Consider the following 13,980-nt stretch of genomic DNA (forward strand, 5'->3'; position numbering starts at 1 on the left):
TACCTGCAGCAGATATAATACTTTAAAGGAAGTCGTTGGGTCTAATATATCCCATGTCCGATGTTTTAGAATCTAGAGTGAGTCCCGATGTAAAATCCACTGAATTGAGCCTCTTAGTCTCCCGTGTTATGTTTTTTGCGGTGTGTTGCCATGGTTCTATTCTTCAAATTAATATTTTTTTCTCTTGTGACACTGACAGCCAATTACCACTTCAGAATCAGAAACAATACCTCTATGAGGAGTCATTTACCTTCATGGTTAGGCTTGAGCCCCTGACTGACAATATTTATATAGATTTTAACTCATTTCAACACATTTTTAACTACACACCTCTTAACCAGACTTGAACGTTGAATATTTGAAACATTTGAGCGTTTGTGGTCATATACAGACCTATCTTTTGACGATCAGTGCCGAGGTCTGTAACCTTTGACCCTGGCTTTATACGATCTAACCAGGTGATATCGGCAATCTATGTTGTAGCCTTTTTTTTATATAAAGTGTTTGTACGAGTAATTGTTTTTATCATTTGCACTTTACCTGCCTGTCCGGTTTCAAAACACTCTGTATATATGTGCGTTGCTTTCATGTGCTTTGGAATGAATAAACTGTTGGTTTTTATCCACAATTTTGGGATATTAGTCTTGAATATCGACAGCAATTTTCGATATACGGCTGCACAGGAGAAACATCCGGTCTTTGCTACAACTATTCTCCTTGTGATATTCCTGGACCTCCAGAAACTTGGCGGCAACCTAGCTACACCTACAGCCCAGCCGCTCTCATCCATTCACGCTTCTTTGGATGTTGTGCTCCTTGCACAATTTTTTCAGGTCAGCGAAATTTGGCCACCATTTATTTTCTCACCTACTTGTATTGTTTGATACACTATGTGCGCAGTGTTTTTCTCTTTTTTTCTGGTTATCATTCATGTTCCTGCACAAAGACTGAGAGGCACACTAAGAAGGTGTTGCGCTCTGCTCTTCAATAACAAAAACTATTACACACCTGGACAGCCTTCTGAATATTCTGCTGCTGACAACTAAACACGACCTATGTCATAGAACCCTGCTGCAAACTGAACGCCATGTTTAAAGATATTCGGTTAGCCGAAGGATGTCCTATACAGGACTGATATATGTATAAGTACAGTATGTGAGCAGCATTTTAGAAAACTGTATAGTTCCCTATTCTATACCCAAATGTAAAAAAATTTGAACTTAACATCACATTTGCAACACAGGATGACTGGATACCTGATCATCTGGAGTTATCAAGCCATGTGTAGAATCCTCGCCAACAGACTGGTGCCTCAAGTTTCCCATTGATGGGTGACGCGCTGAAGGGTAAGAAGGTCCATCACGTGGAAAATTGTGAAATCCATTTGGAAAACCAGTGTATCCTAGAGCTTAGGAAGGGGTGAAATATATATATTAAAAAAAAAAAAAAAATTAGACTTACTACATATACACCTATAAATAAAGAAACAGGCTACCCATAGAAAAAAATAAATAAAAATAAATTCTAAATAAAATATACATTTAAAAAAGGCAACACACATTGATGCATTTTTTTTTTGGAGAGTGGTCCAAGTCTACGGGAGAAAAAAAATACCCCTAACTGCTGGGAGGAAAAAAAACAAAAAAAAAAACGATATTTGTATTGCGTTCAATATTTCAGCATTTTCAGCTAACATCTGGCCGCCAAAAAAACACCAGGAAAAAAAAAACGGCACAAAAATCTAGGCTTTCCTAAAAACGCTACATATACAGCCACCCATAATGGGTTGGTTTTTTTTTTAGAGACATTGGGGTATTTAAAGTCTTCAGGCAACCAGTGCTTTGCCAATCAACCTTCTCCTCCAGGACTTCAATGTTTCCACTTTTTCCCCTGACTCAAGTCATGTGCCGCTTTCCAACCCTCCAAATGCGTCCTGGAAAAATCACCTCTCCCAACAAGTTTATAACCCTTAACTACTATCCCAAAGTTTTCACTTATCATAACTGCTCCCAATATTGTATCTAACCCGATTCCTTAAAATGGGGCTTTTATTAGGGTAGGCCATCAATGTGTGATTGGTGTGGGTCGGATCCTACTGATCTGCAAAAAGAAACAAGGACCCGCAGCCCTTTCATAGCAGTAATGGCCAAATTGCTGCACTTCTCCATGTGACTAGGTCTAGTACTGCGCATCAGTGCCTTACTTGAATGGGGCGGAATTGAAGTACCAAACAGAGCCACATAGTTAGCACTGTGTAGGTTGCTGCAGTAAAGGGTCCCCCTTCTCTCTGCTGATAACTGGGGTCCTGGGTCTTTTTGGACCAACTACCAAACACACTACAGACAGGTTTTTTTCCCCCAGAAAACGCTTTAACAACTGTATGCGCATAAAAGGCAGGGCCCTCAGCGAACGTATCAGGTCTACCAGTTGTATGCTACATTGTGTTTATGTACCTGGTTATTAACATATGTGGAAGGCACTGAATGAAATCACTAGTGTGCATCAATAAAATAAAGCCATACATAAAGTTTAAAGGCAACCTTTCCTCAAAAACTGAATAGCTATGGTGAGAATTGCTCTCCTCCAATACTTGTGTGCTTCCCATGTCAGCTAGCTCTACTGTTGGGCAAAGAAAACCTGTTTCCTGAAACTACTGTTTGTCCACTTTAAACATCATATGCCTTCATGTTTCTTTACTCACCTCCAGGGGTCTGTAGAGTTCGGGGCATTTCCATTTCAGCTGGGTGGCCGGCCCTTGTAATCATGACTGGTTCTTCAACAACACTGATGCTGTTACGCTGCATTAGTTCCTGCAACAGGTTGAAAATTTCTTCAGCCCGAGAGCATTTAAATGCAAATATCCCTAAGGGGAGGAAAAAAAAAAAGGTAGGACCAAAATGTGAATGAATAACAGGAGAAAAACAGAAGATTTTCATTCATACAAGTAAACAGCCCTATTTGTATTAACCAACATACAGACCATTAAAACAAACTGAAAATGCACGAACATATTCAGCAGCGTTGTACAGAATTTGTCACTATGCACAGCTGTCCCGTCACAATCTAGCTTCCCTATGTCAGACCCACACGCTAGCGTATGAAATGGTCACTAATCAGTATGTTGGGAGAAAACCGGAGTACGCAGAGGAAACGCACACAAACATGGGGAGAACATACAAACCATGGAGGATCATTAGTCGGATTTGAACCTAGGAACTAAGTGCTGCAAAGCAACAGCGCTAACCATCAAGAAACCCAACAATTTGCTGCACAAACATCTCCCTCACTTAACAGGCATAGACATCAGTGTGTTTTGTGTAACTTAAAAATAATTGTAATTTTTTTTTTTTTTTAAACAAAGTATTTACAGATACAGCTGATCTGTATTCTCTATACAGATCAGCTGTATCGTTCGCTATACACTGAGTCAGTCCCGCAGACCTGACTGGTTCAGTTAGGGCAGGTCCTGCGTATCTGACACGCAGGATCCACCTGTTACCTATCACATCTAAGTTCATAACGGAGATGTGATAGATTACAGGTGGATCATGTGTGTCAGATAGGCAGGACCTGCTGTCACTGAACCCATCATGTCCGCAGGACAGACAGATTCAGGATTTAGAATTAGGGTATGTTCACACGATGAGAGGCATTTACGTGTGAAAAGAGACTGTTAACAGCTGCCTCGTTTCACACGTAAATGCTCCTCCTCGTAATTTACGAGGCGTCTGAGACGCTCATAAATCTTGAGCTGTGCTTCATTGAGTTCAATGAAGAACAGCTCAAATTACGTGGCAAAGAAGTGCCCTGCACTTCATTGCCGAGGCAGTCAATTTACGGGTCGTCGTTTGACAGCTGTCAAACGACGACGCGTAAATTACAGGTCGTCTGCACAGTACGTCAGCAAACCCATTCAGATGAATGGGCAGATGTTTGCCGACGTATTGTAGCCGTATTTTCAGACGTAAAACGAGGCATAATACGCCTCGTTTACGTCTGAAAATAGGTTGTGTGAACCCAGCCTCACATATTGCTGCTCTTTATAGAGAATACAGAGCAGCTGTATCTAAAAAAGTTCAAATTATTTTTAATAAAAAGTATTTACAAAGCTACACAAAACACATTGGATACACATTTTTATTAAGAAGTTTTTGCTTGCCTTTCAAAAAGGCATATAGTTTTTTTTTGTTTTATTTCTTCTCTGCATTCAGAAAGTGCTGTATGAGAACTGGGACATTTTTGAACAGCAGCATTCAGGGGTACATATAATGTATTGAATAACTTCAACTTCGTAGTCGACTACGCTATTGCTTCCGGCAAAACGAGAGACCCGGTGCACAACAGAGACAAACGGAAACCATGGGCACCGGATCAGTCACCATTGGTGATGGAAACTGAAAACCTCTGGTTTCCATTCGTGTCCGTTTGAGTCTGTTCAGGGTCCCGTTCTGGCGGAAAGCTCTGATGGAACGTCAGAACGGGACCCCAACACAGATGTGAACAGAGCCCAAATAACATTTATTCTGCAGGTTATGATTATGGAGATACCAAATTTATACAAATAAGCAAAAAACAAGTAGCTAGAGCAGCACTGTGACCATAGCGCCTTGCGGCAGATGCAGGGCTTCAAGAGGAGTGACCTCTCCCCGGGATCAAGACAAGAAATGGACGAGGAATCCGAACTCCAAAAAGGTTTATTCCCCACCTCATCTAGGTGCAATGTTTCACCCTCACATTGAGGGCATTTTCAAGGATGCTTGAAAATGCCCTCAATGTGAGGGTGAATAAAACGTTTTGGTTATTTGTAGAGTGCTGCTTCCTCGTCCATTTCTTAACATTTATACAATATAGATTCTTTTTTTGTTTTACTACTTTTGGCAATTTAAAAAAATAAAATAAAAAAAAAAGCCAATTTTCTGTTGACAAAGCTGTATGAGGGATTGTATTTTGCAGGACGAACTGTAGTTTTCTTCTGTACCATAGAACTTATTGGTTCATTTTATTGAAAAAAAAAAACATCAATTCTGGCATTGTCTTTTCTTTTTACGTTGTTCACGGTGTGGGATAAATAACGTGCCTGCCAGTGTTAAACTGACAGGTAGCCTATTAGGCTCTCATACATTGCAGACCATGGGGGCCTTAGTTAGGCCCCAGGGTGCCATAGCAACCTGTCAGCCCCCCACAATAGTGTTGCAGGGGCACTGATGTGCTTACAGAAAAAGCCCCATCCGTCTGTAAAACCACTTAGATGCCACAGTTGCCATTGGCACGGGTTAAAAGGGCAGGATCGGAGTGCTCTCCAATCACAGCCGTATGCTACAGCTGAAACCCGCTGCTGATGGCGTTTGCACATCTCCTGAGTCCATCCCACTAGCACAGTAAATGTGTGGTGCAGAAAGGGTTTCTGGTCTTATGTTTATTGTACCATTATATGCTCTATGCATAGATATTGCCTGAACAACGAGTTCATGAAAGTTTAATATTTTCCCTCCCACCTGGCAGATTCAATGGACCTTTATCATTTGTGTCATTCCCATCATCCCCACTAAAAATGTAAAGCTCTTACACACAGGGTGTCCTCTTCATCTGCTTTCATGATTTATCACTTTGTAGGTTTATTGCTATTTATTATTGTAAATATTTTAGAACATGTTGCCACAATATAAAAAGGTTCTCTATTAATAGTTACTTCGGGCAAAACTGACAATACGTTGGCGTATGAGGTTGTGTATGAGGCAGGAGGCGTAGTCTGACACAGGGATTTAAAGCGTACCAGTAACTTAAGATAAACTCAGGAAGTGATCGCATATTAAAAAAAATACTTTTTCCAGATAGGTTTCATTACATAACAGGGGATTTACCTCTGTACAACATGTAGATCGTTTTCTAGTGTTTTATTTCAGCAGTGGGCTTTTAACTGTGCTGTGAGATTTCCTGCCGCTCTGGGAACATGAATTGTGTCAATGGGGGACAATTTCTGCAAAGTTATTTTTAGAGGATATATATCAAAAACATTTATGTGAGCAGCATAAAAAAGGGGATTTTTCTTTTTTTAAACTCACGTAAAATCCTTTTTTCGTAGTCCTCATTGGGAGACACAGGAAACTATAGATATAGATGGCTGACACTTTAACGCAAAGGAAAAAAGTTACCTCCTCCAATGCAGGCTTAACCCAGCCTTTGGGCAGTAAACAAATCACTTTGTACACTAGCAGTAGGAGAAGCCAAAATCAAAACAGATCACAAAAAGAACAAACCCAAGCTCCAAATGCAAGAGAAATCTTCAGTTCAATGGGAGTGAGCTGTGTCCCTTAATGAAGACTGAGGGAAAAAGATTTTCTCGTTCGTTTTATTGGGGGACACAGGAACCATGAGGAGTACAAAAGCAATCCCTGGGAGGGAAGCACAAGAACAAGTTAGGCAGTCTGAGAGTCACTGCTGCCGGGAAGACTGCCGATGCACCTTATAGAACTTTGAGAAGGTGTGAATAGAAGACCAAGTAGCAGCCTAGCGTACTTGTAAAGCAGAGACCTGATGAAACTACCCAAGAAGCACGCACCAGTTAGGTATAGGAGTAAGATGTAAGCCAGAAAGGCGGGTCCCTTCCCTTCACACGATAAGCCTCGCTGATGGCTGAGTGAAACCAATTGGTTATGGTTGAATTGGAAAGCCACCAGAACTTTGCGTTGTCCATCCTGTATGACAGAGAGTTCGAGTGCCTAAAGGAAAAGGCGACAGAAGGATTCAGGCTGATGGCCCTGACAATGTCAAGTTTGTGGAGAGACCTCCCCCTGGGATGAGAGGAGGAGGGACAAAAAGACAGCAGCACAATCTCTTCATTAAAGGGGTTGTCCGAGTTTTTGGTTTTTTTTTACATGTAAAACCACATTACACATATTTACAAATTGCATAATAGACTTACCTGTGCAATCTTGCTTCTGTTCTCCACTCTAGCTTCTTTCTTCCTTCTGGTCACATGAGCTCCTGACGTCACCTTTTCAGCCGCCTCCACTGTCGTGTCATATCCCGATCACATGGTCTCAAACCAGAGAGACCTCGGATGGTATACGACAGGTCACTTGTCACGTGCTGTATATCGGCTTCTTCTGCTTCACAGCCTGTAACGCGCATGCGCTGTCACTGCTGTTCTCGCGGTCCCTGCTGTTCAAGATAACAGCACGGGCCGCGCATGCGCGTTACAACAGAACAAGCCGATATACACCACGTCACAAGTGACGTGTCGTATACCCGGCAAAGAATTCAAGAGCAACAAAGCGGCAGAGCCGGAGCAGAGAGAGACGTCAATCAAGTTCCCGACGGCAGGATCTGGAAACGGGGCCACTTTGGAAAACGTAAGTATATTACAAAAGTATTTGTATTTAGAACTTACATGCATTAAAGGGGTTTTTTGAAAATACGATGGTATCTCGGACAACCCCTTTAAGGTAGAAGGTGGAGACTACCCTTGGAAGACAGAAAGGCACCCGAGAACCACCTTGTCCTGGTAAAAGATAAAAAATGGAGAGAGAGTGACAGAAAGGAGACACCAGATGGGAAACCCGCTTGATTGAGGTCACGAAAACCAGAAGGACTACTTTCCAGAACAGAATACTCAGGGAAACCTGGATGAGAGGCCCTAAAATGAAAAAACTAGAGGGAATATAACAAAAAGGGGTTATCCAGAGACCACAAAAAACAAAAACAGATACGTTTAACTGCTTAGTGACCAGCATATTTTAGGCCTTAACGACCAATTTTTTTTTAAAGTTTTTCAATTGTCGCATTCAAAGAGCTATAACCTTCTTTATTTTAGCTGTATAAAAAGTACTTGCTTTTTGCAGGACAAGATATATATATTTATATATATTTTTTTTAATAGCTCCATTTTGGGGTACGTATAATTTATTGATTAACTAATTTTTGGTGGGGGGGGGGGGGGGGAGATCTGCTGACAACCAATCAGTGTTGGTCCAACAATTGCAGAGATTGATTTATAAAGACAGCATTAAGGTATTGAACCATAAAAGATACACAGTGGAAGAAATTATTTTGTAAGTGGAAATGGTTTCTCACGCACCACTTCACAGCTTCGGAAATTGAACAAGCTGTGGGCCCATTTACTGGATTACAATAGTATCTCATCGAGGATCTTAAGGGCATGTTGGGGGCATCGAAAGTTCTTCCTGTAATGTAGATATTCTATTCAGTGTTTTCCTCCCTTCTATTTTTCCTTTTTAAAATTATCTTACCCTACCACATCTGGAATTATTAGATTTGGTCGCTTCACGTGATGCTCTTGTATACTATATGCTTCATTGCGCTCTGATACGTTAGTTTTTCTACCTGTTATTAATGTATTTTATATTCGCAATCTGACATTGCCACACTTGCGTATGATTTTAGGTCTTATGGATATGACGACATGTTAAGCAGAGATGCTATCATATATGTAACTTTTGTATCATATCGGATTGTAAATGGCCATAGGATAGTGAATTATTTTTTTTCTTCCATTTTCATAAAAACAATTAAAAAAAAACGGGTTATCGGCAGATCCACGGTGGGTGTATGTCCAATCAGAGAGAAGTACTGCAGGGAAAAGTTAAAGGACATCCATAGCTTAGGGTTTTGGAAACGCTAGTCTGGGTTCTGCCATTCTCTAGGGAAGATACACAATAAAAATGGAGCTTAAGAGGTAGTCCGGTCCGTTGGAGACCCAGACATATCTGGGACGGGGTACTCTGGAATATTTCCAGCCTCTTCCACACTATAAGCGCTCACCTGGATGCTCAGACTCGCCCTGGGGAGGTAGACGGAGGTGCCGGACAAGCTAAAAGCTCTGCGTCCCACTGTGACAGGGAAAGTGCGGATTCTGGAGGGGAACTGCTACCCTGAGCGGTTCAGCTTGCGTTTGGGGTGATAATTGGGTACATTTGAGCAAGTCAACTCAGGTCACCCGAAGGGTATTTACAACTGCAAATGGCGCAGGGATAAGAGATAACCTCAGCAATAGGAGCAGTTTGGCAGGGGTTCTGTTCCCTAGTGTTGGAAATGTTCAGCTAGGTGAAAAAGAAAATACCTCCATACAGTAAGAAAAGAAAATTAATTTTGTGGGCCTGGAACCCTAGTATTGCCCTCTAAATGGCAAGGCAGAGTCTACCTGATTCGTGGAGTGTCAGAAGAATGGACAGAAGGAGTAATAAGAATAGCCCGTGCGATGCGTCCATTGGATGGAGACTAAGTGTGGTGGAGTTAGAGTGGCCCTGGCGAGTAGGCCACAGCCGGGCAAGCAGCGCCAGGAAGAAGCAGCGGTCCTGCGCTTGGGGCACTGGCTGGGTGATGGAATGTCCGTGGAGCAGTCTGGAGGGAAGGACGTACCTTCTCTGAGGATATGGAGAAGTGGGGAACAGCCTCGGGGGGGGGGGGGGGACACAGGGGCTAAAAGAAGCAAAGACCTGGTGTACATCTGTGGGTAACAGGGAATCCAGAACTGGCTTGATCCCAAAATGGTCAGTAAGGGGAGACCGCGTAACTTTTCAGCACCTCAGCCTAGAAAAAAACAAAGAGAAAACAGAAATATACCTCCTATTGATACGAAGCTAAAACTAATAAGCTCAGTGCCTATAGGCTGGGTATAGCCTGCATACGAAGTTATTTTTCTGTGTCGGCCTTAGGCGATACTCATTGCTTCTGTGTCACCCAATGAAACGAACAAGAAGTAACGCTGTACATTGTATAGCCCAGCTAGAAGAGTGATAAACCAGCTTGTAATAGGATAAATCAGCAGCCTCTGACTAGTAAACACATGCAATGTTAAATTTTGGGTCAAAAAAGCCAAAAGTATAGTCGGTATGATACCTTTAATGGCCAACCATAAAAATTATAAATGCAAGCTTTCAGAGCACAAATGCTCCTTCTTCAGGCTGGTTTACAAATGAATGGCTTAAAAAAAAAAAAAGCACAAAATTTAAGATGTTCCACAAAGACAATTAGTACATGAAGTGATATAACATTAGGATAAGCCTTGCCCATAAAACAGAGGTTATAGTGGTAATGACCTAGGAGATAAGGGATCTGTAGTCAGTCTGATGGGGGATGTGATGTGTGTCAATGTAGTGGCTCATAAATCCAGGTGTTAGATTGAGGCCCTGTGTCAATGACTGGAATTTTATCATCTTGAATTCCCAAATTTTTCGCTTTCTCGGTTTTTAAAAAGAACCCTTCAGAATTAGGACCTTTAAATCTGCCAAACTGTGATCAGGTCCAGAGAAGTGTTTTCCCACGGGTGTATCCAGCTTCTTTTTATTGTAGGTCTGTGAAGATTCATCCTGGTTTGTAGTTTTTGTATTGTTTCTCCAATGTAGATTCCTTTATCTATGCACCTTGTACACAGGATCATGTACACTGCATTGGAGGATGTACATGAGAACGTGCCAGTGATTTTAAAGTCCTGCTACGTGTTTGGTATGTGGATGGTGTTTGATGACAAGATGTTGGTACAGGTCTTGCATTTTAAACTGTTGCAAGAAAGGATGCCAGTCTCTGATGGTGATGAGGGCACTTCTGACCAGGAGATTCCTTAGGTTTGGTGGCAAGGAGAGGTAAATCCAGGAATATTTCAATTGTTTCAAGAAGACAATACGACAGATATGCTAAACGCAAAAAGCCGATGAATCAACAACAGAAGAGATCTAGAAATAATCTGTAGGTAATAAACCTCTCTTCCCATGCCCAATGTGAGGTTCTTAGCAGAGGGTTGACATTCTCACCCACTACCTCTTGATTTTTTCACAGCTTTGAAAGATCTACACCTGTTCTCTAGAAAGCTTGTTTTAAAAAAAACAAAAAAAACCTACATAGTAGGGGATCTGGCTCCTTGGAGATTGATAGCGAGATGGAGAGGGAGGCCCTGCAAGCACTAGAAAAATTACTATGAAAACAAACCATTACAACAGGTAAGTTCCCAATGTCGGCTTTACCCATATCCACAAGGTTTCCCCCCTTAGCTCTGTGCCCTCAAGTGGAAATATTCACAAAGTTGGTAGTGGATGAGCTCAAACAACTACCGAAATCCAGGTATAAAGACAATCTGACAGCTCCCCAGAGACAAGCCCTAAAAGAATTACAATCGCCGCAGATAAGGGGTGCAACATTGTGGTCTGGCCGACAGACAAATATGAGAGGAAAGCATTTAGACAACTTAGAGATAAACAGACGTATGCAAAACTAACTTGTAATCCATTGACAAAATTCTCTCTAGAATTGATCAAGATCTTGAATAAAGCCCTGGACAAGGAGATCATTAAAGGGAATGTGTTGCTAGAAATTTTTTTTATTTTTTTTTAGTTAAACAGTTAGTGTATAAGTGATTAAACAGTGTCCTAATTTTTTCACAAGTCAGGAAATATTATAAATTAGATTCTAATTTATAACATTTCCCAGTGCTGGTCACTAGATGGAGCAATTCCCAAAATTGCAGCATTACATGTGGTAAAGCAACCACATTGCTTTATGCTGCAAAATTTGAGAAAACTCACTCGCTCTAGTGAGCTCACAGAATCCCCCCTCCTTTGTCCTGGCTAGTGCCAGGAGAAAGGAGGGGATTGAACAGTCAAACCTCCTACACTGTGTGTCGCCATTTTTTGAGCGAACACACAGTGTAGTAGGTTAACATACAGTAGTAAACACACAGTAAAACACGTACGTACACAGACCTAACTTACTTGCTCCTGCCGCCGCCGCTCCCTCCGGTCCGTCTGCTCCATCTGCTACCTACGCTCCAAGCGCACAAGTCCGGTAGCCACGACCGGAAGTAGTAATATTACTATCCGGCCGCGGCTTCCGGTCCACAAGAAAATGGCGCCGGACGTCGCTCGGCCGAAGACCTTCAATTTGGACTGTGTGGGAGCGGCGCATGCGCCGTCCCACACAGACGGCGTACAGCATAGTGGATGGAACGGGCCCCGTTGCATTCACTATGGGACGGTATGTGCCGTATTCCATGTCTGTATGTGTCGTTAATCGACACATACAGAGATGGGAAAAAAATGGCAGCCCCCATAGACAAGAAAGAGAAAAAATTAAAAAAAAAGTTACACAAACACACAAATAAATAAAAACATTTTTAATAAAACACTAAGAGCAAATGGATATAAAAAGGTTTTTTTTCGCGACAATCGTCCTTTAATAAAAAAAATATATGAAGGAATAATTACGGAGGACCCAAAAATCCCTACAATATATTTTCTGCCATAGAACCACAAAAATCTGACGGAACCCCCAGGATGTCCGATCGTGTCAGGTATGGGAGGCCTATGTAAACCTATATGTAAATTTATAGATTTAAAACCCCTAGTGATCGAGTTACCATCATATGTAAGGCCTCGTGCACACTTCCGACACCGTTTACACGGCCGTTTTTGACGGATCCGTGTGCCCGGTTTAGCGGCCGTGTGCACTCCGTGTTTTCGTTTCCGAGTGTTGAGCATGGTACTGTCCAGGGTGCTGAAAGAGTTAATGGGCTGCACTGATCGGCGGTAACTCTTTCAGCACCCTGGACAGTACCATGCTCGGCGCTCGGAAAATGAAATAAAAAGAAAAAATAAGTTCATACTTACTTTCCTCCTGTCCGGCCTCCAGCGATGACATTTCAGCCATGTCACCGCTGCAGCCAATCACAGGCTGTAGTGGCGGTCACGCACATCAGGATGAAGTCAGAAGGCCGTCCTCCAGGGATGACGCTTCATCCCACGTGACCGCCTCTGCAGCCAATCACAGGCTGCTGAGTCAGAAAGGAAGGTCGGACTGGAGGAAGAAAATGGACTCGTAACCAAGACAACGACCGGGTACATATGAACTGCTTTTTATTTTATTTTTAATCACCAGCCTCTTTTCTCCATCAGTGATTGAAAGAGACAAGTGGCTGCCGATTAGTGTAATATTTTTGTAATGTATTTCTGCCGCCCGGCCGTTGCTAGGCAACGGCTCGGTCACACACGGACGGCACACGGATGCCTCCCGTGTGCCTTCAGGTTTTTTTGACGGCCCTATTTACTTGCATGGGCCTCACGGTCACAGAATCTCGGACCAAAGTAGGACACGCTCTACTTCGGTTCGGAACGGAGCAACGGGACCGTCAAAAAAAACTGGAGTGTGCATTGCCCCATTGAAATGAAAGGGTCAGGGTGCTAGCCGTCAGAAAAATGGCTAGCACCCTGAAGAAAAACACTGAAGTGTGCATGAGGCCTAAGGGACACAACAGATGTCCTAGGGAGGATAGACTGGATCCAAATTGAGCCCGACATGTATCTCGTAACCGCAGATAGAGAGTCATTATACACATGTATACGACATCAAGATGTTTGGAGGCGGTCCGCTTCTTCCTGGGGACCAGCAACTGGGATGGAGAAATGTGTGAACCAATCCGTGAACTACTACAGTATATTTCGAGTCACAATGTATTCGTGTTAAGGGATAAGTTTTATCTCCAAACACAAGGCACTGCCATGGGTGCAGCGTGTGCGCCATCCTATGCGAACCAGTTTCTCGGTTTTTGGGAGAGGCAGGTTTTTCATGGGGATGGCGCCAGCGTCGCTGACCATGTGCAGTGCTGGCTCCGTTACATAGACGATATTTTGCTTGTGTGGCAGGGTTCGGAGTGTGAACTGAGGAGGTTCATGCAGCAATTGAATGTGAATCAGGTTAATGTCAAACTGACATATACCTTTCACAAATATATCCAAAGCAGAAAATTACCACAGCACTGGACTACAAGTGGGTGCACGCCTCAATAGGACCGGATCCGTGGTCCCCAATATCAGATAGACAAAATAGACGAGGAGACAGCACTTCCAACATATGTCAGCTTTTTAATCACCCGTGCGAGGTTTCAGTCCAGCAGGACCTTTCTCAAGCATAGTGAACACAGCAGTACAGGAGTATTTAAGGACTCACCGAGTCAACAGTAATAAAAAATGTGAT

At 42.6% G+C, this 13,980-nt stretch overlaps 1 protein-coding gene across 5 annotated transcripts in view; it reads right to left on the reverse strand.

Annotated features, from left to right (window-relative positions):
• FRS3 (fibroblast growth factor receptor substrate 3) overlaps positions 1 to 13,980 on the reverse strand; it is a 199,696-nt gene that overhangs the window by 30,432 nt on the left and 155,284 nt on the right. For 4 of the 5 annotated variants that reach the window (XM_075853567.1, XM_075853564.1, XM_075853565.1 and 1 more), the window contains 2 exons: positions 2,702 to 2,863; positions 1,257 to 1,408 (listed from right to left, as the gene is read on the reverse strand). In XM_075853567.1, the coding sequence (XP_075709682.1) occupies positions 1,257 to 1,408; positions 2,702 to 2,863 (314 nt within the window). Of the gene's footprint in view, positions 1 to 1,256; positions 1,409 to 2,701; positions 2,864 to 6,559; positions 6,720 to 13,980 lie in introns of all 5 variants that reach the window. The other variant, XM_075853568.1, reaches the window with a different exon arrangement.

Source organism: Rhinoderma darwinii, chromosome 2 (genome assembly GCF_050947455.1).
Source record: "Rhinoderma darwinii isolate aRhiDar2 chromosome 2, aRhiDar2.hap1, whole genome shotgun sequence".
Lineage (NCBI taxonomy): Eukaryota > Metazoa > Chordata > Amphibia > Anura > Rhinodermatidae > Rhinoderma > Rhinoderma darwinii.